General features: G+C 45.7%; 1 protein-coding gene across 8 annotated transcripts in view; it reads right to left on the minus strand.

The window, feature by feature from the left end:
• LOC133487362 (membrane-associated guanylate kinase, WW and PDZ domain-containing protein 3-like) overlaps positions 1 to 23,709 on the minus strand; it is a 143,276-nt gene that overhangs the window by 4,255 nt on the left and 115,312 nt on the right. For 3 of the 8 annotated variants that reach the window (XM_061793783.1, XM_061793793.1, XM_061793774.1), the window contains 11 exons: positions 15,958 to 16,584; positions 7,632 to 7,663; positions 6,867 to 7,125; positions 4,775 to 4,869; positions 4,410 to 4,602; positions 3,134 to 3,331; positions 2,183 to 2,368; positions 1,995 to 2,094; positions 1,066 to 1,111; positions 765 to 926; positions 531 to 669 (listed from right to left, as the gene is read on the minus strand). In XM_061793783.1, the coding sequence (XP_061649767.1) occupies positions 531 to 669; positions 765 to 926; positions 1,066 to 1,111; positions 1,995 to 2,094; positions 2,183 to 2,368; positions 3,134 to 3,331; positions 4,410 to 4,602; positions 4,775 to 4,869; positions 6,867 to 7,125; positions 7,632 to 7,663; positions 15,958 to 16,584 (2,037 nt within the window). The remainder of the gene's footprint in view (positions 1 to 530; positions 670 to 764; positions 927 to 1,065; positions 1,112 to 1,994; positions 2,095 to 2,182; positions 2,369 to 3,133; positions 3,332 to 4,409; positions 4,603 to 4,774; positions 4,870 to 6,866; positions 7,126 to 7,631; positions 7,664 to 15,957; positions 16,585 to 23,709) is intronic. The other 5 variants (XM_061793832.1, XM_061793821.1, XM_061793801.1 and 2 more) reach the window with 4 other exon arrangements.

Consider the following 23,709-nt stretch of genomic DNA (forward strand, 5'->3'; position numbering starts at 1 on the left):
AGCCATCCAAGTACAGAACCTAATTACATGTGTTGTCACAGGCAACTGGTCTATTAATTTGATGGCGGGTGAGAGGAGGGAGCAGAGAACAACACTTAAATCTGGCAGCAGTTGGATCACTTGGGAAGAAGGAGAGGAGCACAAGGTTTTACCGCGGTTATTTAGGGACAGACCAAGAAAAGCAGTGAGGCCTTTAGTGATGCTCTGGTTTCATGTAGAAGCACAGGGTGGAAGAAGAGCTCAGACCTATAAGAGGAAGAGATAAATAGAAACAGACAGCCGCGCCAATGGAAAAAAACAGAGAAGGCAAGTCAGATATAGGAGCATGAGAGAGCTTGAGAGCTGAAGACATAAAAGAGGTGAGAGAGAGAAAGCTTGCAACGCATGCATGAGAAGAAGACGAAGAAGATGAAGAGGAAAGAGGAGGAAGAAGAGGAAGAAGAAGAAGAAGGAGAAGGGCCGATACTAAACACTAGCGATCAGTAAGTGCATGGCGAGGTGTGAGTACGTGCTTGTCGGGGGTCACTCACTGTGGTCGGGAACTAAACCCTGGCCGGGCCGGAGCAACAGATGAACTTTATTGCCTCCCGCTTGGATCAGCTCGATGGCCCGAGTGTGCGTGATGCCCTGAGTGGCCTCACCGTTGATCTCTACAATCTGATCGCCTACCTGAGAAGCACATTTATACATTTATTTTATTTTTGGTCATGAGAGAAGTTGGAGTGCGTGTTATCTTAATTCCGATCCAAATGGCAAAAACTCACATGTATTCGTCCATCTTTAAGTGCAGGTCCGTCCTCAGCCAGGCGCAGGATAAACAAGCCCATGTTGTACTCTTTACCTCCCCTCAGACTGAAGCCAAAACCCCGCTGGCTACGATCCAGTTCCACCACAAAACAGTCCTTTTCGCAGCGATTTGAGCCCCCCACCCAAAAAAAACCAAAAATAAATACAAAATACAAATGTATCATAGGCACTTGGAAAATAAAATTCCCTTGAGCTGAGACAGCATTATAAGAGCCGAGCAACCAAACAAAGGAGGAGAAAAATGAAGAAATTCAGTCTCACCTGCTTGAAGCCTGGTGGGTTGAGTGTTCCCATGTCACCATTCCTGAGCCAGAACAGACAATAAACACCACGTAAATATGTGGCATTTTGTCTACAGCCTTAGTAATCCATGCATTAAAGCCTCTACCATACAGATATGTTGTGCATATAAAGTACTGTATTTCTACAATGAGGTGCCTCATTAGAGTTTCATCACGACTCATTTCAAACCCACCTCCATTTGAGAAACTTCCCTCAATATGCAAGGGACTATATTCGCAAGAAAAAAACTATATTGATAGAATAACCTCAGATGCAATGTTTTGTTCAAATACTTTTTCAACACTATATTAACAAAATAATGTATCAAGCGGTACAGAGAAAGAATGGATGGATGCTCAGTGTACACCTTGCAATACCGCAAAATGCCACCAGGGTATCCCAAAAACCCATTTTAGAAACTGACTGAATCAGCAATTCCTTACCGCTATGTTATGCGATCAAAATAGGAAAACCGGTTTAATAATGTTATGACGTTAAAGCCTCCTGGCTATTTTAGTATCTACACCTGTACCATGTGATGACAAAGTTCTACTGAATCCACTAAACAGCTGAGCTTGTTGCAATAACGTTTCTGTGCTCAAAGAGATTACATCTTCAGTGGCTCTGCAGTGGCGCTTTATGGGTCAACTTGGAATGCTGAGCAGGTTAGGAACTGCTGCTGCAGATTTAAAAAGTGCATCATAAGAAGAAGCCTGACTGCGCTGTCATCTTTTTTTTCTTCCCCTGTGCGCCACCATTCGAGCAGAGGTGGAAGGGGATTTTCTGTCTTTCTGCGTATGAGTGTGTGAGCCACAGAACAGCACGAACCACAAGCTGCACTAAGAGGATTGGAGGTACTATTCATTTGCCTACAATCCCCATTTGAGGGTCTTTTCATGGTGTACCTGTACCTGTCCGCATAGTTGGGAGGCTGCTGGCCAACAGCTCTGTGATGCACAGACGGACTCTGCATGGCTGAGTTTGTTGTGGACAGAGGCATGCTGTCTGTTAGAGCAAAGGCCACATGTATATTCCCAAATGACACGCATGAAAAACAGAGCCTCATAGCGTGATGAAAACAAGCTGACCATACCGTCTTCAGGTACAACCGTGAGGGTAACTGAAGTGCCGGCTTCCTTGATGAGCTGGACAATGTCGTTGTGTGACAGCTCTATGATGGACTGACCGTTTACAGCAGAGATTCGGTCGCCCACCTTCATCTGACCCATACGGTCGGTAGGGCTGCCTTCAATGATGCGTCCGATCTTGTGAGGTATTACTGAAACACGTGGAAAACAAGTGACCATCACATTTCAGTTGCTTGTGAGAAGAAAACACGTCAGGTTTAGAATTGTGACATTTAAATTTGCATACTTTGGTTGTTGAGTTTTTGGTATCTTAAAGCAATAAAAATCCTTGAACATTGGAAGAACATCAGTTGAAACTTTGCCCAACGCACCGGCAGGTCCTTTTATCCAAGTGAGCTCAAACTTTCACTTCTACCTTCTTAAAAATCAGCACAATAGATGCTGCACTGGTTTTTATACAGTAGGGATGAAAACACTTAACTATTTTATTAAGTGTTGAGTATGCTTGAATCAGGCTTTTTGATTCATGGCAATTGTAATAAATGAATGTCTATTTTGGTCTTTATTATAAATCAATCAATTATGAATAATCTAATGACTAATTAATAAATACAAAATACATTTATCATTACTTTCATTATCATAATAACCATTTATTTACTCTCTTGACTATCAGAAATATTTCTCAAATACTTGTACAGTGAACATATATTTTGGGTTCCTGGGAAGAAACAACATTTTCAGTTTGTATCTGCAGGGCCATGAAGTAAAATATGCAACAAAAAGAGTCAGAAGTAACTGGTCATCAACTCAGAGCTGAAGACGAGTCTAGAACGGGAATGTACTTATGTGTCAATTGGAATGACCCAAATCTCCACATTTATACATTGGGTCAAAATAACCTGAGCTCAACTAAACATGATTAGATTGCATTAATAATGATACTCATGTCTGACCTCCAGGAGGGGGCTTGTTCTTTGAGGTGAGGATGACAAAGCCGAAGCCTTCGTTCTCTTTACGATGCAGAGTGACTTCAAAGGACTCATGTCGAGAGGGATAGGCGGCCCTCAGAGGCTCCCCTCGGGGGGTCGTAGGAGAGTTTCCGACCTGCACAGGCTGCTGCTGCCCACCATCCTCTTCCCAGCAGCTGCCATCTGACACATACAGACACATACAGTACTTGGAAAGATCCATCCAGCCATTATATTAATTCAGTTTTTCTAGTTCATTAGGGTCACGGGTGACCTTGAGCCTATCCCAACTGACTTTCTGCGAGAGGCAGGGTACACTCTGGACTGGTCAACAGTCAATCGCAGGGCACATATAGAAAAACAACCATTCTTTAATTAACATGCATTTTTTGGGGAGTGTGGGAGGAAGTCGGAGTACCCAGATAAAACAGATGCAAAGCACGGTAAGAACATGAGAACGCCACACTGGAGGGCCTGAGCTGAGATTGGAACCTTACGACTGACTCAGGGTTAGTTTGCCAGTCATTCTATTTGTTAGTTTTAGTTAGTAAGAAGATTACAACCTTCAAAATCCTAATGGAGGTGTATTCCTTTTGTATAAAACTTGGCAGAGCTATGTGCCCTCAAGTATATCCTTCAAATGATTAAATCAACCTGTATTTGAAAGATGACAATGTATCTACTGTGTGATCTTAATCTTTTTTACTTGATTTGTGTTAAAAATTTTTTAAGGGGTTTTCTACAAATTGAACAAACATCTTCTTGCGTTGTGAAAATCAATGTGGTTTTTGCTTTTATACAGAAAAAGAATTCCTTAAGAGGTTTGGTTGACATTTGAGACTGTTAGAGGTCAGAACCTCCCACATGGTAAATTGAGGTTTAAGTCCCACTGCTTTGTAGAATGGCAAGATGAATAAACAAAAAATATTATAATTTTTTTTTACTACACTTAACCTTCACCACACATTGAAAAAGAATTGCGTGGCTATTTTGCCCATTTGGCAGACGCTATCCCGGTTAGTAGATCAGCTTCCACTTCTGTTTGCGTGGGCAATCAAGTTAGCGCCCGTTTTGCACATGCAAACCTTTAGGAAATCAGGCCATATGACACTTGTCCTGGCGTGTCCACCAATATTAAACACCACAAAAGTACAGGATGCCAGTGAACTATGAGCATTAACTCTGATAAAAACTCTTATTTTGAGATACAATTATTTATTTAATGTTACTTTTACCCTCAGAGAAATGACAGTGGACTCACCTGAATGTGTCAGTTTCCTGCGGACCGTTAGCATGACCTGACCATTGCGGGCGGCATTGGTCATCAATTCCAGTACTTGTTTGTGAGATTTGCCTTTCACTGGCACGCCATCTATACAAAGCAGCTCATCACCCGCACGCAGGCGCCCGTCCTTCTCAGCTGCACCCAGCGGTACGATGGCACCGATGTACACCTGCGGACATAAACATGTAAAACCGATACTTTAACGTACTATAACATACCCGATACATATGGATTTACTGCAGGCAAAATGGCTTCCTGTTCTCTCGATCTACACCAATTGGACATACTGTATAGTATATGACTATGGAGGTGAGTGGAGACCGAATGAGCGACACACTTACCGGCTGCTCCGGTCCCTCGCCTCCAAGGACCCTGAATCCGAAGCCTGACTCTTGGTTTCTCTTGATGAACACATCTAGGTCCTTGGTGTTTGAAGCTGCAGAGAAACATATTTATTAAACAGTGCATTAATACGCAATGACAAGAGGGCTGAAAGAAACTCACTAATTTGACACAATCGCATCCAACAAAACATAACCCTTCATAACATATAAACTACTGTAATTTCCATCCATTCATCCATCCATTTTCTGAGCCGCTTCTCCTCACCAGGGTCGCGGGCGTGCTGGAGCCTATCCCAGCTATCATCGGGCAGGAGGCGAGGTACACCCTGAATTGGTTGCCAGCCAATCGTAGGGCACATACAAACAAACAACCATTCGCACTCACAGTCGCACCTACGGGCAATTTAGAGTCTCCAATTAATGCATGTTTTTGGGATGTGGGAGGAAACCGGAGTGCCCGGAGAAAACCCACGCAGGCACGGGGAGAACATGCAAACTCCACACAGGCGGGGCCGGGGATTGAACCCTGGTCCTCAGAACTGTGAGGCTGACTCTCTAACCAGTCGCACTACTGTAATTTCTTATGTATAATACGCCTTTCCCCAACCAAATAAATCCTCAAAAGTTGCTAAGAGCGTACTATACATAGCTATAAGGAAAATGGAAAACTTTTTTCACATTGTACAAACATATACCCGTACCTAGGGTTTGTGAAAAAGGTGTACTTTCATTCCAATAAGACATGTAAATTTTTGCTGCTCACCAGAGAATTATGACATTGTTACGGGTGACATCATATCATATCATATCATATCATATCATATCATATCATATCATATCATATCATATCATATCTCTGTCTGGATGGACATCCGGGTCATGGACCAACGTGTGCGTGTATTACGTCATCGCAACAACACTTGCTATCTTCTTTTCCCCTACATATTTGGTATATCACCGCTTACTTTCCACCGCAATGCAGCGTCCAGTTGGCTATTCCTTCTTGGATCACGACTCTGCATTGCTACGAAAGTTAGCAAGCTCCTGCCGCTAGCTTCCGCAGCGAATTCCTTCAGCTGCTAGCATCTCCAGACTTGCAGCACAACAATGGCGGTTGAATAATCAATGCCTGGTGGACTATACACAAACTATTAACCAACAACTTGATTCATCCAACGCTGTGGACTCTGATAACTATGTACTTGCCCAGTCATTGCAGGACAGAGCCGACATGACACCGAGTCACAGCCTACCGGTTAAGACTGTACTACTTTCAACAGTAAATTAAATTAAAATGTTATACTCACTGCATCATTGAGCATGGTCTTTGTTCGTTGTTTTTATGAGAACACGAGTAGAAATTGTGAGGAAGTGGCACAAGCATTTGATTAAAAAAAAAAAAATTTAAAAAAGAATTAAATCAGCATATGCACACAGAGCAGAATATTTCTTTGAAAAACCTAATAAAATACGAATAATACCGCATGTTTTGAGCATGGATAGCAATAAATTGATGGTGCGAGTTATACATACGTAGAAGGGTTTTCCTGATTTTTGGGGGTGCGTATTGTGCTCGAGAACGTATGATACACGAGAAATTACGTTATTTGTTGTTTTTTGTATTTGGAAGTGTTGTTTGAAAGACAATTTGGTATTTCCTTTTAAATGGATACAGCCCAAACATTAAAGCTACACTACTGTGTAAAGCTTTTCCTGCACACCTGCTTTCAAAAAATGAGAATTTTGCTAAAACCGATAACAGCAACTGCAACCCCTTTTGAATTATATATTTTCTGCTCTAAGAGAGTTTTTAACTATGGCCATGACTCCAAATAGTAGATGCTGGATGCTATCTAAGTAACAAGTATGAAATTACTTGACGTTGAGCTCTAACTCAAAATAATCGAATGTAATAAGCCAACAATTAGAAGAACAGTGATATTATTATTATTGAAGTTAATGAAGATGTGGAAATGAACGCAAGCTTCCAATTGCATGCATACTTTGGAACATAATTTCGACAATTGAGACAAAATGGCAAAATATTATGTGTTATATATGACATTAAAAAAAATACAAATATACGTACGCTGGCTATCCAACATAGCCTTGGACTTGATGTATAGTTCCGAAGCATCTGGTTTGGGCGAAGATGAGCGCATGACATTGGAGAGCGGATTAGGAGGCACCTCTGCATGACCGAGAGTCTCTGGGCTGTTGTTCAGTTCCGGTCGCTGCAACTGTGTGACAGTAGTAGTGTGGATGTGGTGAGGAGTTTGTTGAGGAGCAGGCTGGAATGTAGGTTGGGGTACATGCTGGGGAGCAAACTGAGATGTTGGTGCTGTGCACTGCAACAGAGGAATCGCATAGGAACATTTAAAACAACAAAAACACATATCCCCCTGTGAAATACAGTACATCATCGAACAATGTGATTTATGTTCACAGCAGAAAGCCCCAGTAACTAAGTGCCAAGTGCAGCCACACATTCTGCAAGGAATCAATAAACCAGCATGAGCAAGCCTGTTGCTTCAGCTGCCCGCTATTTTAAGAGTGCAGCACGGAGGAGCAATGCAGGAACAAGCTGTTAAATAGGGCATATCATCTCGAACAGCTGAGCACACACTGATGTTAAAATTGCTGTTTGCCAGAAAGCAGCATACTTTTGGGGAAATCTGAGCCTGCAGGAAGTGTGCTACCAGAATAATGAAGCACACACAGTGTGCACTGAATATATGAATGCGTTATCATTCTGGATTGGATTGATCATCTACGACTGTATGCTTTATTAGTATTTATTAGTAAGCTTTATTAGTTTCGGATCAATAAGACACATTTGCGTGTTTCAACTTACTGGTTTTAAGGATTTCACAGGTGATGTCTGACCTAGAAGCAGAAAGAAATAGGTCAAGATGTTTGATGATTACAGTACATATTGAGTATTTGCCTTGACTTTGACCTGTTGTGTTGGTATTGCAATAAGCAGTTGAGGATTGAGTTACAATTTGAAGCAGATCTTTAGAATCCACCTAAAGTACAGTTATAGAGTGACCACTGACGGCAGCTATCTCAATAGCAGCCTTATAAGACGAAGGAATCCTGGTATTTTGAACATTGTTAAACAACTGAGCATACCACAAAACTGGCAAGGAACATGTATTTACTGATATGACATTGGACATCAGCTCCCGGATACGTTTAGTCGGATTGTTTTTCTGACACTGAACTGTCTGAAAGCTCGGTGAGTGACCATTACAGATGCCAGTGGGCCACAATTGGATGCAGCCTGTAGGAGATACTATTCTACCAGTCGGACAATACAAGCTCGGGCACTGGAAACACAGGGAAGAAACCATACTGCAGTGATTCTCTACTATTGTCAGTTCCTAATGTCGCTAAGTCTTACTCCACTTTTATAGAAGAACAATTAAGAAAATGCATTGTTGGAAACATAGCTTTTGTACGTTTAAACATATCTATTATATTTGTTAACATAACTACACATGCTCCATGAGCCTTTCAGATCACCTTGATTATAAACTGAGGATGAACATGAAATCTTCTTTTCCTTTCGGCTTGTCCCTATAGGGATCGCCACAGCGCGTCATCCTTTTCCATGTAAGCCTATCTCCTGCATCCTCCTCTCGAACACCAACTGGCCTCATGTCTTCCCTCACGACATCCATTAACCTTCTCCTTGGTCTTCCTCGAACTCTCTTGCCTGGCAGCTCCATCCTCAACATCCTTCTACCAATATACTCACTATTTCTCCTCTGGATGTGTCCAAACCATCAAAGTCTGCTCTCTCGAACTTTGTCTCCAAAACATCAAACCTTGGCCGTCCCTCTGATGAGCTCATTTCTAATTTTATCCAACCTGGTCACTCCGAGAGCAAACCTCAACATCTTCATTTCCGCCACCTCCAGCTCTGCTTCCTGTTCTCTCTTTAGTGCCACTGTCTCTAATCCGTAGATCATGGCTGGCCTCACCACTGTTTTATAAACTTTGCCCTTCATCCTAGCAGAGACTGTTCTGTCACATAACACACCTGACACCTTCCTCCACCTGTTCGAACCTGCTTGGACCCATTTCTTTACTTCTTGACCACACTCACCATTGCTCTGGACGGTTGACCCTAAGTATTTGAAGTCCTCCACCCTTGCTATCTCTTCTCCCTGTAGCCTCACTCTTCCCCCACCAACCCTCTCATTCATGCACGTATATTCTGTCTTACTTCGGCTAATCTTCATTCCTCTGCTTTCCAGTGCCTGCCTCCATCCTTCTAACTGTTCCTCCACCTGCTCCCTGCTTTCACTGCAGATCACAATGTCATCTGCAAACATCATGGCCCACGGGGATTTCAGTCTAACCTCATCTGTCAGCCTATCCATCACCACTGCAAACAGGAAGGGGCTCAGGGCTGATCCCTGATGCAGTCCCACCTCCACCTTAAATTCGTCTGTCACACCTACAGCACACCTCACCGCTGTTCTGCTGCTCTCGTACACTCCTGTATTATTCTAACATACTTCTCTGCCACTCCAGACTTCTGCATGCAGTACCACAGTTCCTCTCTGGGTACTCTGTCATAGGCTTTCTCTCGATCTACAAAGACACAATGTAGCTCCTTCTGACCTTCTGTGTACTTTTCCATCAACATCCTCAAGGCAAATAATGCATCTTGGTACTCTTTCTGGGCATGAAACCATACTATTGCTCGCAAATACTCACTTCTGTCCTGAGTCTAGCCTTCACTACTCTTTCCCATAACTTCATTGTGTGGCTCATCAACTTTATTCCTCTATAGTTCCCACAGCTCTGCACATCACCCTTGTTCTTAAAAATGGGCACCAAACCAGCACACTTTTCCTCCATTCCTCAGGCATCTTCTCATGCGCTAGAATTCTATTGAAAAAGCTTGTCAAAAACTTCACAGCCACCTCTCCTAGATGCTTCCATACCTCCACAGGAATGTCATCAGGACCAACTGCCTTTCCATTTTTCATCCTCTTTAATGCCTTTCTAACTTCCCCTAACCCTTACTAATCATTGCCACTTCCTGGTCCACCACACTTTCCTCTTCTACTCTCCCTTCTCCCTCATTTTCCTCATTCATCAACTCCTCGAAGTATTCTTTCCATCTATCTAGCACACTACTGGCACCAGTCAACATATTTCCATCTCTATCCTTAATCACCCTAACCTGCTGCACATCCTTCCCATCTCTATCCCTCTGTCTGGCCAACCTGTATAGATCATTTTCTCCTTCTTTCCTGTCCAACCTGCCATACATGTCATCATATGCCTCTTGTTTTGCCTTTGCCACCTCTACCTTTGCCCTGTGCCGCATCTCAATGTATTCCTTTTGCCTCTCCTCGGTCCTCTCAGTGTCCCACTTCTTCTTAGCTAACCTTTTTCCTTGTATGATTTCCTGTACTGTGAGGTTCCACCACCAAGTCTCCTCTCTTTTTATGCCAGAACATACACCAAGTACTCTTCTGCCTGCCTCTCTGATCACCTTGGCTGCAGTGGTCCAGTCTTCTGGAAGCTCCTCCTGTCCACCGAGAGCCTGTCTCACCTCTTCCCGAAAAGCTGCACAACACTCGTCCTGTCTCAGCTTCCACCACATGGTTCTCTGCTCTGCCTTTGTCTTCCGAATGTTCCACCCCACCACCAGAGTCATCTTACACACCACCATCCTATGCTGTCTAGCCACACTCTCCCCTACCACAACCTTACAGTCGGTAACCTCCTTCAGATTACATCATCTGCACAAGATGCAATCCACCTGCGTGCTTCTACGTCCGCTCTTGTAGGTCACCCTATGTTCTTGCCTCTTCAGGAAAAAAGTGTTCACTACAGCCATTTGCTGTCCCTCCAAGTTCCTTTCCTGGATGCCGTACTTACCCATCACTTCTTCATCACCCCTGTTTCCTTCACCAACATGCGCATTAAAATCTGTACCAATCATGACTCTCGCTCTCTGTCTGGGATGCTCAGAACTACTTCGTCGAGCTCCTTCCAGAATTTCTCTTTCACCTCTAGGTCACATCCTACTTGTGGGGCATAGCCACTAATCACATTATACATAACACCCTCAATTTCAAGTTCATCACTCGATCTGATACTCTTTTCACCTCCAATACATTCTTAGCCAACTCTTCTTTTAAAATAACCCCTACTCCATTTCTCTTCCCATCTACACCATGGTAAAATAATTTGGACACACAATAAATCAACCTTTCTCCTAATCATCATGTCAACCAACTCCCTAGATTTTCCTGTTATAGTCCCAACATTCAATGTCCCCACATTCAGTTCCAGGCTCTGTGCGTTCCTCTTCTCTTTCTGCCGAAGAACCCGCTTTCCACCTCTTCTTCTTCGACTTCGACCCACAGTAGCTGAATTTCCACAGGCGTCCTGCAGGTTGACGACGCTAGTGGCGGACGTTGTTAACCCGGGCCACGACCGATCCGCTATGGAATTCTTTGGATGAACGTTCATATTTGTTTGGCAAAGTTTTAAGCCAGATGCCCTTCCTGACGCAACCCTCTGCATTTATCCGGGCTTGGGATCGGCCTACAGTTTGCACTGACTTGTGCCCCCCATTGGGCTGGATTATGAACATGACATCTGCATTTCCAAAAAAGAACAGTAAAATTTAAAAAAAATGTAAATAAGGTATGAAAAACACTGGTGGCACGGTGCCGATTGGTTAGCACATCTGCCTCACAGTTCTGAGGTCCTGATTTAAAATCCAGCCTTCCTGTGTGGAGTTTGCATGCTCTCCCCATGCCTGCGTGGGTTTTCTCCGGGTACTCCGGTTTCCTCCCACATTCCAAAAACATACATGGTAGGTTAATTGAAGACTCTAAATTGCCTGTAAGTGTGAATGTGAGTTTAAATGATTGTTTGCTCTATGACTGGAATAGGCTCCGGCATTTTTGTAGAAAATGGATGGATGGATGAAAAACACTTCTATGCTTATTATTAAAAAATATTCAAATGAAAAAGAGTAGTGCGTGGATATTCTTGTACTGCGTGGTGACATTCTTACACACACTGTGAAAACGAGTTCCTGTGCACCATTCTTAACCTTGAAACATCATATGTCGGTACCGCCGACGACCCCTGTAAGTTTTCCCTACCTGTCTGCAACCCACTTATGGGGACCCAGCCACCAATTGAGAATCACTGCTATAGAACATGGACAATATGCTCCTCTTTGCACCAAACTGTACTTCTATTTGTACTGGCATTATGTCTTCAGATTTAGCTCTCACCATTAAACAAGCTGCTAGAGGTAAGTTTCAATCTTTCCTAGTCAGATGTGAAATGTAACGGTGCAAAGTGTTAAGTCACATTGATCCCTGGGCGAAGAGCACAATACATATGCCAGCTGAATTTACATCTACTTTAGGTAAATAAAGAGCATGGCCAAATAATTAGCTGTTTTTTGAATAAATATAGAATAGAATAAATCCTGGTCAAATAGCCTACTCCTATTCTAAACAAGGATGTACCTGTACAGTGATGGAGCATTAAAAATATGCCTGCACAAGAACAGAATTATAGCAGCCTGTGCGAGTATGCAGCACAGATCTGCAGCAGAGCCAATATGACAGAGCCCTTCAAGTCCGTGGAACCTTAATGTGAACAGAAGGGTAAAAATTCTCCACCGGGGACCCAGTCTCTGCATCTCTCCTAGAAGCAGAAAATGAATCACAACAAGTGCCACCTTTCTGTGCCGTGACACTATAGCTTGCCATATGACTAAGCATGATGTCCTCCCTGCTTGGGATTCTGATGCGGTGTTGCAGATGCTGCAGTGTTGGAGTGTGAAATTGGTTTATACAATACTGGGAGGGCCTTGTTTGTGCAGAGTGACACCTCTGTAATGGACACCACAACGGTTTATTCTTCCCCCATCTTCCTCTTCGAGATCATATAGCATTCTCTTGCATACTGTATTTCAGTAGAGGCTGAACATACAGTACATAATAAACACTATCATTCATGAATATTTATACACTGTACATTACTCTGCCAAAATTGGGGATATTCGGCTTTGGCGTAAAATTTCAGGATGGACCGAAAATGTACTATAACCTTTACAGGTGAACTTAATTTGACCTTCTCTAAACATTTAAATGCACATCTGTTCAATGTTTCAGGATATTTTGCACAACTTGCTGTTAACTAACAGTATGTGTTAGATCCATGAATGGACCCATACACTTCCATGGACAGCCACTTCCTTTCCTTTCTGTGACTCTTCCAGTCTCTCTGTATTTCTATTGCAACCTTCTGATGACGGTACCAGTCCCCTTGAGAGGAGTTGGAGTCTTTTCCACTCTGGAGTTGTCCACGGTAAGAGGCGCCAAGCAGGTGTGGGTATACTTATTGCCCCACGGCTCGGTGCCTGTACGTTGGTGTTCGCCCCAGTAGATGAGAGGGTAACCTCCCTATGCCTTTAGGTGGGGGAATGATCCTTACTGTTATTTGTGCCTATGCACCAAACATCAGGTCAGAGTACCCACCCTTTCTCGAATCCTTGGAAGGGGTGGATTGGAGAGTGGCCCTTCTGGGGACTCCCTTGTTCTGCTGGGGGAATTCAATGCTCACGTGGGCAATGAAGGATCTGAACTTGAATGGTGCTTTGTTGTTGGACTGTTCTGTGCTAGTCATGGAGTGTCCAGAACAAAGACAATGTTCAAACATAAGGGTGTCCATACGTGCACTTGGAACCAGGACATCCGAGGCTGTACCTGGTACTGTATTGGCGCCGATGGTGGGGGATGGTGCTGGTCCGACTTGGCAGATCTAAACGTATTATTAGGGTCTGCTGGGAACGTCTGGCAGAGTCCACTGTCAGAAGGAGCTTCAGCTCCTACCTCCGGCAGAACTTTTCCCACGTCTTAGTGTTGGCATTGGACATTGAGTCCGAGTGGAGTATGTTCCACGTCTCAATTGTTAAGGCGGTTGACCAGAGTTGTGGCCACAACGTGGTTGGTGCCTGTCGTGGCAGCAACCCCCGAACCTGTTGGTGGACACAATCGGTGAGGGATGCCGTCAAGCTGAAAAAGGAGTCCTATCGGGCCTTTTTGGCTTGTGGTACCCCTGAGGGAGCTGATGGGTACCAGCTGGCCAAGCAGAATGCAGCTTTGGTGGTCGCTGACTCGGGCGTGAGAGGAGTTCAGTGAGGCCATGGAGAAAGACTTCCAAACGGCTTCGAGGAAATGCTGGTCCACCTTCCAGCGTCTTAGGAGGGTAAATCAGTGCACAATCAACACTGTATAGTGGGGACGGGGTGCTGCTGACTTCAACTTGGGACACTGTGAGTCGGTGGGCCGAATACTTCAAAGACCTCCTCAATTCCACTGACACGCCTACTGATGACGAAGCAGAGTCTGGGGACTTTGAGCCAGGTTCTCCTATCGCTGGGTTTAAGGTCTCCAAGGTGGTTAAAAGGCTCCTAGGTGGCAGGGCCCCGGGGGTTGATGAGATACATCCGGATTTCCGAAAGGATCTGGATGTTGTGGGGTTGTCCTGGCTGACACGTCTCTGCAAAATCGCGTGGACATTGGGGACAGTGCCTCTGGATTGGCAGACCGGGATGGTAGTCCCCCTTTTACAGAATGGTGACCGACCTGATGGTCTGTTCCAACTACAGGTCTCTCACACTCCTCGCCCTCCCTAGTGAAGTCTATTCTGGGGTTCTGGAGAGGAGGGTCCGTCAGGAAGTCAAATCTCAGATTCAGGAGGACGAGTGTGGTTTTCGTCCTGGCTGTGGACCAGCTCTACACCCTTATCAGGGTCCTCGAGGGTGCACGGGAGTTCACCGAACCAGTCTACATCATCTTTGTGGACTTGGAGAAGGTGGTTGACCATGTCTCACGGGGGTTCCTGTGGAGGGTGAACCGGGAGCATGGGGTACAGGACATCTTAATCAGAGCTGTTCGGCGCCTGTATGACCTTTGTCAGAGTTTGGTACGCATTGCAGGCAGCAAATTGGATTTGTTTCCAGTGAGGGTTGGACTCTGCGAAGGCTGCCCTTTGTCACCGATTCTGTTACCTTACTGGAGAGAATTTCTAGGTTCAGCCAAGGTGTTGAGGGGGTCTGGTTTGGTGACCTCAGCATTGCATGTCTGCTTTTTGGAGATGTGGTTCTGTTGGCTTCATCAAGCTGTAATCTTCAACTCTCGCTGGAGCAGTTGGCAGCCGAGTGTGAAGCGGCTGGGATGAAAATCAGAACCTCCAAATCTGAGACCATGGTCCTCAGTCGGAAAAGGAAAATGGAGTGCCCTCTCTGGGTTGAAGAAGAGATCATGCCTGGAGTTGTTCAAGTATCTATGGGTCTTGTCAAGTGAGGGAATAATGGAGCGGGAGAACGACAGGCCGATCGGTGCAGTTTCTGCAGTGATGTGGACTCTATACCGGTCTGTCATGGTAAAGAAGGACCTGAGATGAAAGGTGAAGCTCTCGATATACCAGTTGATCTACGTTCCGACCCTCACCTATGGTCACGAGCTGTGGGTCAGGACCGAAAGAACGAGATCACGGATACAAGTAGCCGAAATGAGTTTCCACCGCAGGGTGTCTGGGCTCTCCCTTAGAGATAGGATAAGAAGCTCAGTCAACCTGGTAGGGGCTCAGAGCCGATCCGCTGCTCCTCTGCAGCGAGAGGAGCCAGATGAGGTGGCTTGGACACCTGGTTCGGATTCCCCCTGGACGCCTCCCTGATGAGGTGTTCCGGGCATGTCCCACTGGGAGGCGGCTCAGCGGATGACCCAGGACACACTGGAGAGACTACGTCTGCCGCGACCCGATCCCAGATAAGTGCAGTAAATGGATGGATGGATGGCTGGAACCTGCCAAGCAACAAGTGGCTAGGCAAATGTGTGACATGACCAGGAAACATAGTTCAATCCCACTATGAATCTTATTCTGTTGATCAATGTTGCTTGGACTACCCAAAAAGTAGTAAATAGTAATAGTAGTAAATTTTATCACATACATTTATTGTGCTGTCTGTGTGATTCATTCATTCATTCATTGTGTGAAGACAAATTGCAAATTAAATAACACACATCAAAGTGTATGACTTCAGATATGTAACCTACTTGTTTTGTGCACACCATTTTTTTTTTTTACATTAAAATACCAGAACACTAACTCACCTCCACGAAGTACCAGCACGTTGACCTCACTGCCTACAGGCAAGTCTTTGAGGATGTCCACCACCTGTGAGTGACTCAATGTCTGCACATTCTGTCTGTTGATCTCTTTGATGACGTCACCCTTCAGCAAACCATGGCACCACTGTGCATCTAAAATCATCTTAACTTTTTGACCCAGTGGGCAGTCAGCAATGGCAAAGCCAAAACCTCCAGGGCCTTTCAATAAAGGCACACTTATGAGCTCAGGCTGAAGCAAGGTGGCATCTGGGCCCTCCTGGTTGTAGGCATGAGTAGGGTGGTGATGGTGCGACTGGTGGTGGTGATGATGCGAATGGTGTTGGTGGTGACGCCCTCCGTTAATCATTGGTGGTACGGCAGCAGTCTGCCTGGGGAGGGTTCCTCCTTCCTGGACCTTGTTTTGGTGGCCCTGAGGCGTGGAAGAGGCGGGAGAAGAGCACATGTCCTTGGACGCGTCCTCACCACTGCCGGAGTCCTCAGGTAGCGGGTAACCACGGCACAGGACTATGTCCACATACTGGTTGATGGGGATGGATTGGAACATCTGCACCACATCAGCATGTGTCTTTCCAAGCACACATGTCCTATTGATGTCAACAATCACGTCGCCTGGAAAAGCAAATAATCATATTTCAATGTTTTTAAAGGAATGGTGAGAGAGCCCTCTAGAAGAGATCACATACATAGTAAACACATACAGCGCCTGAAATATTTAACACATCACCATTTTTCTCACTAAATATATTTTCAAAGGTGCTTTTGACATGACATTTTCACCAGATGTTGGGAAGAACCTAAGTAATCCATACATACAACGAGGGTAGAACAAATAAGATCAGAAATTAAGTTGTGTGTAATAATGTGAAATGACAGGGGAAAAGTATTTAACAGATGAAGAAAGGGAGGTGCAAAAAGGCATGGAACGCCAAGACAACACCTAAAATCTATCAATAATGAAACAGCAATCCAGCCCCTTGTCAGTGCAAATGAATATCAGCTGGTTCAGTCCTATGTGATAGCCTACAAAAAGGTCTCATTGCCAAGGACTCATTGTCATTGAGTCAAGACATCTCATGATTTGGTAAGAGCAAAGCGCTGTCACAAGTCCATCGCAAACTATCCATCTTGCCATCCATTTTCTGTACCGTTTATCCTAATCTGGGTCCCGCGGGCGTGCTGGAGCATATCCCAGCTATTTCAGGGCGAGAGGCGGGGTACACCCTGAACCGGTCGCTAGCCAATCGCAGGGCACATATAAATAAACAACCATTCGCACCCACATTCACACCTACGGACAATTTAGAGTCTTCAATCAACCTACCACGCATGTTATTGGGATGTGGGAGGAAATTGGAGTACCCGGAGAAAACCCACGCAGTCACGGGGAGAACATGCAAACTCTACACAGGTGAGGCCCGAATTTGAACCCTGGTCCTCAGAACTGTGAGGCAGATGTGTTAACCAGTCGTCCACCGTGCCCCCCGTCACAAATTAATTGTTGCAAAACATAACAACGGCATTGGTTACAGGCGCACATCTAAGCTTCTGAACGTTCCAGTGAGCACGGTTGGGGCCATAACACGTAAACCATAAATTTGCCTCGATCAGGTGCTCCTCGCAAGATTTCTGACAGAGGAGTGCAAAGAATAATCAGAAGAGTTGTCCAAGAGCCAAGAACCACATGTGGAGAGCTTCAAAAAACCTGTAGTTATCAGGTACTGTTGTCACAAGGTAAACAGTGAGTAATGCACTCCGCCGCCATGGCCTGAATGCATGCGCTTCACAAAAGACCCCATTGCTGAAAATAAAGCATGTCAAAGCTCATTTAAAGTTTGCTGAGCAACATTTGGACAAGCCAGTTAAAACTGGAAGAATATAGTCTGGTCGGATGAGAGCACAATTTAACTCTTTGGATGCCATAATGCACACCACGTTTGGAGGAGAAATGGCAAATGACCTCACCCTAAAAACACCATACCAACAGTGAAGTTCGGAGGTGGGAACATGATGGTGTGGGGCAAATGCTAATGGTAAACTTCACATTATTGAAGGAAGTATGAATGGGCAAATCTACCGAGACATTCTTGACAAAAATCTGCTGCCATCTATGAGGATGATGAAAATTAAACGAGGGTGGACATTTCATCAGGATAATGATCCAAAATATACTGCCTAGGAAACTCTCAATTGGTTTCAAAGAAAAAAATATAAAGCTGCTAGAATGGCCAGCCAATCACTTGAATCCAATCGAAAATCTATGGAAAGAACTGAAATTCAAGGTCCATAAAAGAAGCCCACGGAACCTTCAAGATTTGAAGACTGCTAGTGTGGAGGAATGGGCCACAATCACACCAGAACAATGCATGCGACTAGTTTCCCCATATAGGAGGAGTCTTGAAGCTGTTATTGCAAACAAAGGTTTTTGTACAAAGTATTAAATAAATATCAGTTGGTATGTTCAATACTTTTTCCCTGTGTCATTTCACATTATTCATTCATTCATTCATCTTCCGTTCCGCTTATCCTCACTAGGGTCGCAGGCGTGCTGGAGCCTCTCCCAGCTAACTTCGGGCGAGAGGCGGGGTATACCCTAAACTGGTCGCCAGCCAATCACAGGGCAAATATCAACAAACAACCATTGGCACTCACATACACAGCTATGGGCAATTTAGAGTTTTCAATTAACCTACCATACATGTTTTTGGGATGTGGGAGGAAACCGGAGTGCCTGGAGAAAACCCATGCAGGCACGGGGAGAACATGCAAACTCCACACAGGCGGGGCCAGGATTTGAACCCCGGTCCTCAGAACTGTGAGGCAGATGTGCTAACCAGCCGTTCACCGTGCCGCCCATTTCACATTATTACACAACTTAATTTCTGAGTTTATTTGTTCTACTTTCTTTGTATGTATGGATTACCTGGGTTGTTCACAACATCTGGTGAAAATGTCATGTCAATAGCACCTTTGGAAATATATTTAGTGAGAAAAATTGTGCCATGTTATATACTTATTTCAGCTGCTGTATACCTGGTTGTAAAATAAGGTCGGAAGGACGAATAAGTCGACAAATAGGTCTGGAGTGCCAGCTAAATTGCTGACCGACACGCTTGTCTCAACCTGCCCACACAATAAATACTCTTTCCTGACAAACAGATCAGATTTTCCTCCTTAGAGCAGGTTCTACAGCCCCAGTGGTCCGCAATGAACTCCACCAAGAAGAAAAGGAGGGAAAAGGGAACTTTTCAGTATCTTGAAAATTATTTTATTTTAAAAACAATGACATAAGTAATGTCAAAACCACGGGTGGGTGGACGAGTCCTGAGTTGTTTGTGCCTATGCACCAAACAGCAGTTCAGAGTACCCACTCTTTTTGGAGTCCTTGGAGGGGGTGCTGGAGAGTGCTCCCGCTGGGGACTCCATCGTTCTGCTGGGGGACTTCAATGCTCACGTGGGCAATGACAGTGACACCTGGAAGGCCGTGATTGGGAGGAATGGCCCCCCCGATCAGAACCTGAGCGGTGTTCTGTTATTGGACTTCTGTGCTCGTCACGGATTGCCCATAACGAACACCATGTTCAAGCATAAGGGTGTCCACACGTGCACTTGGCACCAGGACACCCTAGGTCGCAGTACGATGATCGACTTTGTGGTCGTGTCATCGGACTTGCGGCTGCATGTCTTGGACACTCGGATGAAGAGAGGGGCGGAGCTGTCAACTGATCACCACCTGGCGGTGAGTTGGCTCCGATGGTGGGGGAAGATGCCGGTCCAATGTTGCAGGCCCAAACGTATTGTGAGGGTCTGCTGGGAACGTCTGGCGGAATCCCCTGTAAGAAGGATTTTCAACTCCCACCTCCGACAGAACTTTGCTCATGTTCCGGGGGAGGCGGGGGACATCGAGTCCGAGTGGACCATGTTCCGCGCCTCCATTGCTGAGGCGGCCGACCGGAGCTGTGGCCGTAAGGTGGTGCCTGTCGTGGCGGCAATCCCCGAACCCGTTGGTGGACACCAACGGTGAGGGATGCCGTACAGCTGAAGAAGGAGTCCTATCGGGCCTTTTTGGCATGTGGGACTCCTGAGGCAGCTGATGCGTACCGGCTGGCCAAGCGGAATGCAGCTTTGGTGGTCGCTGAAGCGAAAACTCGGGCATGGGAGGAGTTCGGTGAGGACATGGAGAAAGACTTCCGGACGGCTTCCAGGAAATTCCGGTCCACCATCCGGCGTCTCAGGAGGGGCAAGCAGTGCACCATCAACACTGTGTATAGTGGGGATGGGGCGCTGCTGACCTCGACTCGGGACGTTGTGAGCCGGTGGGGGGAATACTTCGAAGACCTCCTCAAAATCCACCGACACGCCTTCCCATGAGGGAACAGAGTCTGGGTTCTCTGAGGCGGGCTCTCCTAGCTCTGGGGTTGAGGTCACCGAGGTGGTTAAAAAGCTCCTCGGTGGCAAGGCCCCGGGGATGGATGAGATTCGCCCGGAGTTCCTCAAGGCTCTGGATGTTGTAGGGCTGTCCTGGTTGATACGCCTCTGCAACATCGCATGGACATCGGGGACAGTGCCTCTGGATTGGCAGACTGGGGTGGTGGTCCCCCTTTTTAAGAAGGGGGACCGGAGGGTGTGTTCCAACTACAGGGGGATCAAACTCCTCAGCCTCCCTGGTAAGGTCTATTCAGGGGTGCTGGAGAGGAGGGTCCGTCGGGAAGTTGAATCTCAGATTCAGGAGGAGCAGTGTGGTTTTCGTCCTGGCCGTGGAACAGTGGACCAGCTCTACACCCTTGGCAGGGTCCTCGAGGGTGCATGGGAGTTCGCCCAACCAGTCTACATGTGTTTTGTGGACTTGGAGAAGGCGTTCGACCGTGTCCCTCCGGGGGCCTTGTGGGGGGTGCTTCGGGAGTATGGGGTTACCGAACCCTCTGATACGGGCTGTTCGGTCACTGTACGACCGGAGTCAGAGTTTGGTCCGCATATCCGGCAGTAAGTCGGACTCGTTTCCGGTGAGGGTTGGACTCCGCCAAGGCTGCCCTTTGTCACCGATTCTGTTCATAACCTTTATGGACAGAATTCATAGGCGCAGCCGAGGCGTAGAGGGGGTCCGGTTTGGTGGCCTCAGTATTCCATCTCTGCTTTTACCTGATGATGTGGTTCTGTTGGCTTCATCAAGCCGTGACCTCCAACTCTCACTGGAGCAGTTCGCAGCAGAGTGTGAAGCGCCTGGGATGAGAATCAGCACCTCCAAATCTGAGACCATGGTCCTCAGTCGGAAAAGGGTGGCGTGCCCTCTCCAGGTCAGGGATGAAATCCTGCCCCAAGTGGAGGAGTTGAAGTATCGTGGGGTCTTGTTCACAAGTGAGGGAAGAATGGAACGGGAGATTGACAGGCGGCGGATCGGTGCAGCGTCTGCAGTGATGCGGACTTTGTATCGGTCCGTTGTGGTAAAGAAGGAGCTAAGCCGAAAGGCGAAGCTCTTGATTTACCGGTCGATCTACGTTCCTACCCTCACCTATGGTCACGAGCTGTGGGTCGGAAAGAACAAGATACAGGATACAAGCGGCCGAAATGAGTTTCCTCCGCAGGGTGTCTTAGAGATAGGATGAGAAGCTCGCTCATCCGGGAGGATCTCAGAGTAGAGCTGCTGCTCCTTCACATCGAGAGGAGCCAGATGAGGATTGCCTCCCGGACGCCTCCCCGGTGAGGTGTTCCGGGCACGTCCCACCGGGAGGAGACCCCGGGACAACCCAGGACACGCTCGAGAGACTACGTCCTTCGGCTGGCCTGGGAACGCCTCGGGATCCCCCCGGAAGAGCTGGATGAAGTGGCTGAGGAGAGGGAAGTCTGGGCGTCCTTGCTAAAGCTACTGGCCCCGCGACCTGACCTCGGATAAGCAGTAGAAAATGGACGGATGGATGGAGTAATAATGATAATATTCTTAACACACAAAGACAGGCTTGTCATCCTTAAGCTTAAAAAAAAAACACACAGCTTTGCATGCCGAATACATTTCCCACATACAGTATAGCTGATGACAAAATGCAGGAGGAGTAAACCATGAACTTCGCATGGGATTTATTGACAGAAATGTCCTCTGCTTAGATCTGCTCTATACAACATTTTTCTTTGCTTGATCATGCAATGCGACTTTCATGGCGAAGAGACAGTTCTGCAATCCACCCCCCATGTTTGTTTGTGTGTACTCAGCAGGGCTTGACACAAACAGTTTTGCACACCAGTCACTGTGGCTAGTGGCTTCCCAGAGTCACTAGCCACTCTGCATTTTTACTAGCTGCAATTTTTTTGCAAATAACTAAAAAGTAAATATTGAAGCAAACATTAAAAAAACTTGACTTTTTTTGTGTGTGTGTAATGCATCAGGTTATTTGACTTAATACTTAGTACTAGGACATTTAGATTTTTATTATTAAGGGAGAAAAAAAATCCATTCCTACATGGCCCTGTGTAAAAAAGTGATTTCCCCCTAAACTTAATAACTGGTTGGGCCACCCTTAGGAGCAACCACTGGAATCAAGTGTTTGCGATAACTTGCAATGAGTCTGTTGCAGCGCTGTGGAAGAATTTTGGCCCACTCATCTTTGCAGAACTGTTGTAATACAGCCACACTGGAGGGTTTTCGAGCATGAAGCAACTTTTTAAGGTCATGCCATGGCATCTCAATAGGATTCAGGACCTTGACTAGACCATTCCAAAGTCTTCATTTTGTTTTTCTTCAGCCATTCAGAGGTGGACTTGTTGGTGTGTTTTGGATCCTGTGTGTCCTGCTACAGAGCCCAAGTTCGTTTGAGCTTGAGGTCACGAACAGATGAACGGGCATTCTGCTTCAGGATTTTTTGGTCGACAGCAGAATTCATGGTTCAATTTATCACAGCAAGTCTTCCAGGTCCTGAAGCAACAAGACAGCCCCAGACCATCACACTACCACCACCATATTTTACTGTTGGTATGATGCTCTTTTTCACACAGGGCCATGTAGGTTTGGATTTTTTTTCTCCCTTCATAGCAAAAAGCTTCATTTAAAAACTATATTTTGTGTTTACTTCTGTAGTCTCTGAATATTTTTACAATTTGTTTGATGATGGTAAACATTTAAGTGTGACAAACATGCCAAAACAAAAAAGAAATCAGGAAGGGGTCAAACACTTTTTCTTTGGTTAGTTCGCAAAGATGCAAATTACTAAAGTCTGAAACAGTCTCGCAAAAAAAACCCCAAAAAAAACAAAAAACATGCACTTGAGGTGTTCGTGTGTGCGCACGCATGTGTGCATGTGTGGGGACTCAAGGAGGAGGGGGAGAAGGAGGAGCCAGGCAGAGTGGCTGAGAGACAGACAGTCGTAAAGCGGCAGAATCTGCGCGCAGGACAAACAAGTAAATACAATCCAACCCGCCAAAGTGGTTAGTGGGACTGACTGTACTATGCGCCACAGTGGAAACGGACCCACTAATAGCGGCTTGGCGGGCGTCAGAGTCGAGTCCTGGTTCTCAGGGTACAGAAAGCTGCATTATGAATGCAAATGCTGATACCAAGCTGAGCGTCAGAGTGGCATACCGACTGTCTATATGACAAATTGCAGTCGGTACCATTTGTGGACCAATATAAAAAAGATGTACTGATATAATATTTAACTGTGCTAAAAGCATCTTCCATCAGACAAAATCAGTTGGATTTACAGTATAATGCTTTGAAAAGTAAATGTTTGACAACCAGATGATCATTGT

The sequence above is a fragment of the Phyllopteryx taeniolatus genome, chromosome 1 (assembly GCF_024500385.1).
Source record: "Phyllopteryx taeniolatus isolate TA_2022b chromosome 1, UOR_Ptae_1.2, whole genome shotgun sequence".
In the NCBI taxonomy this organism is placed as follows: Eukaryota; Metazoa; Chordata; class Actinopteri; order Syngnathiformes; family Syngnathidae; genus Phyllopteryx; species Phyllopteryx taeniolatus.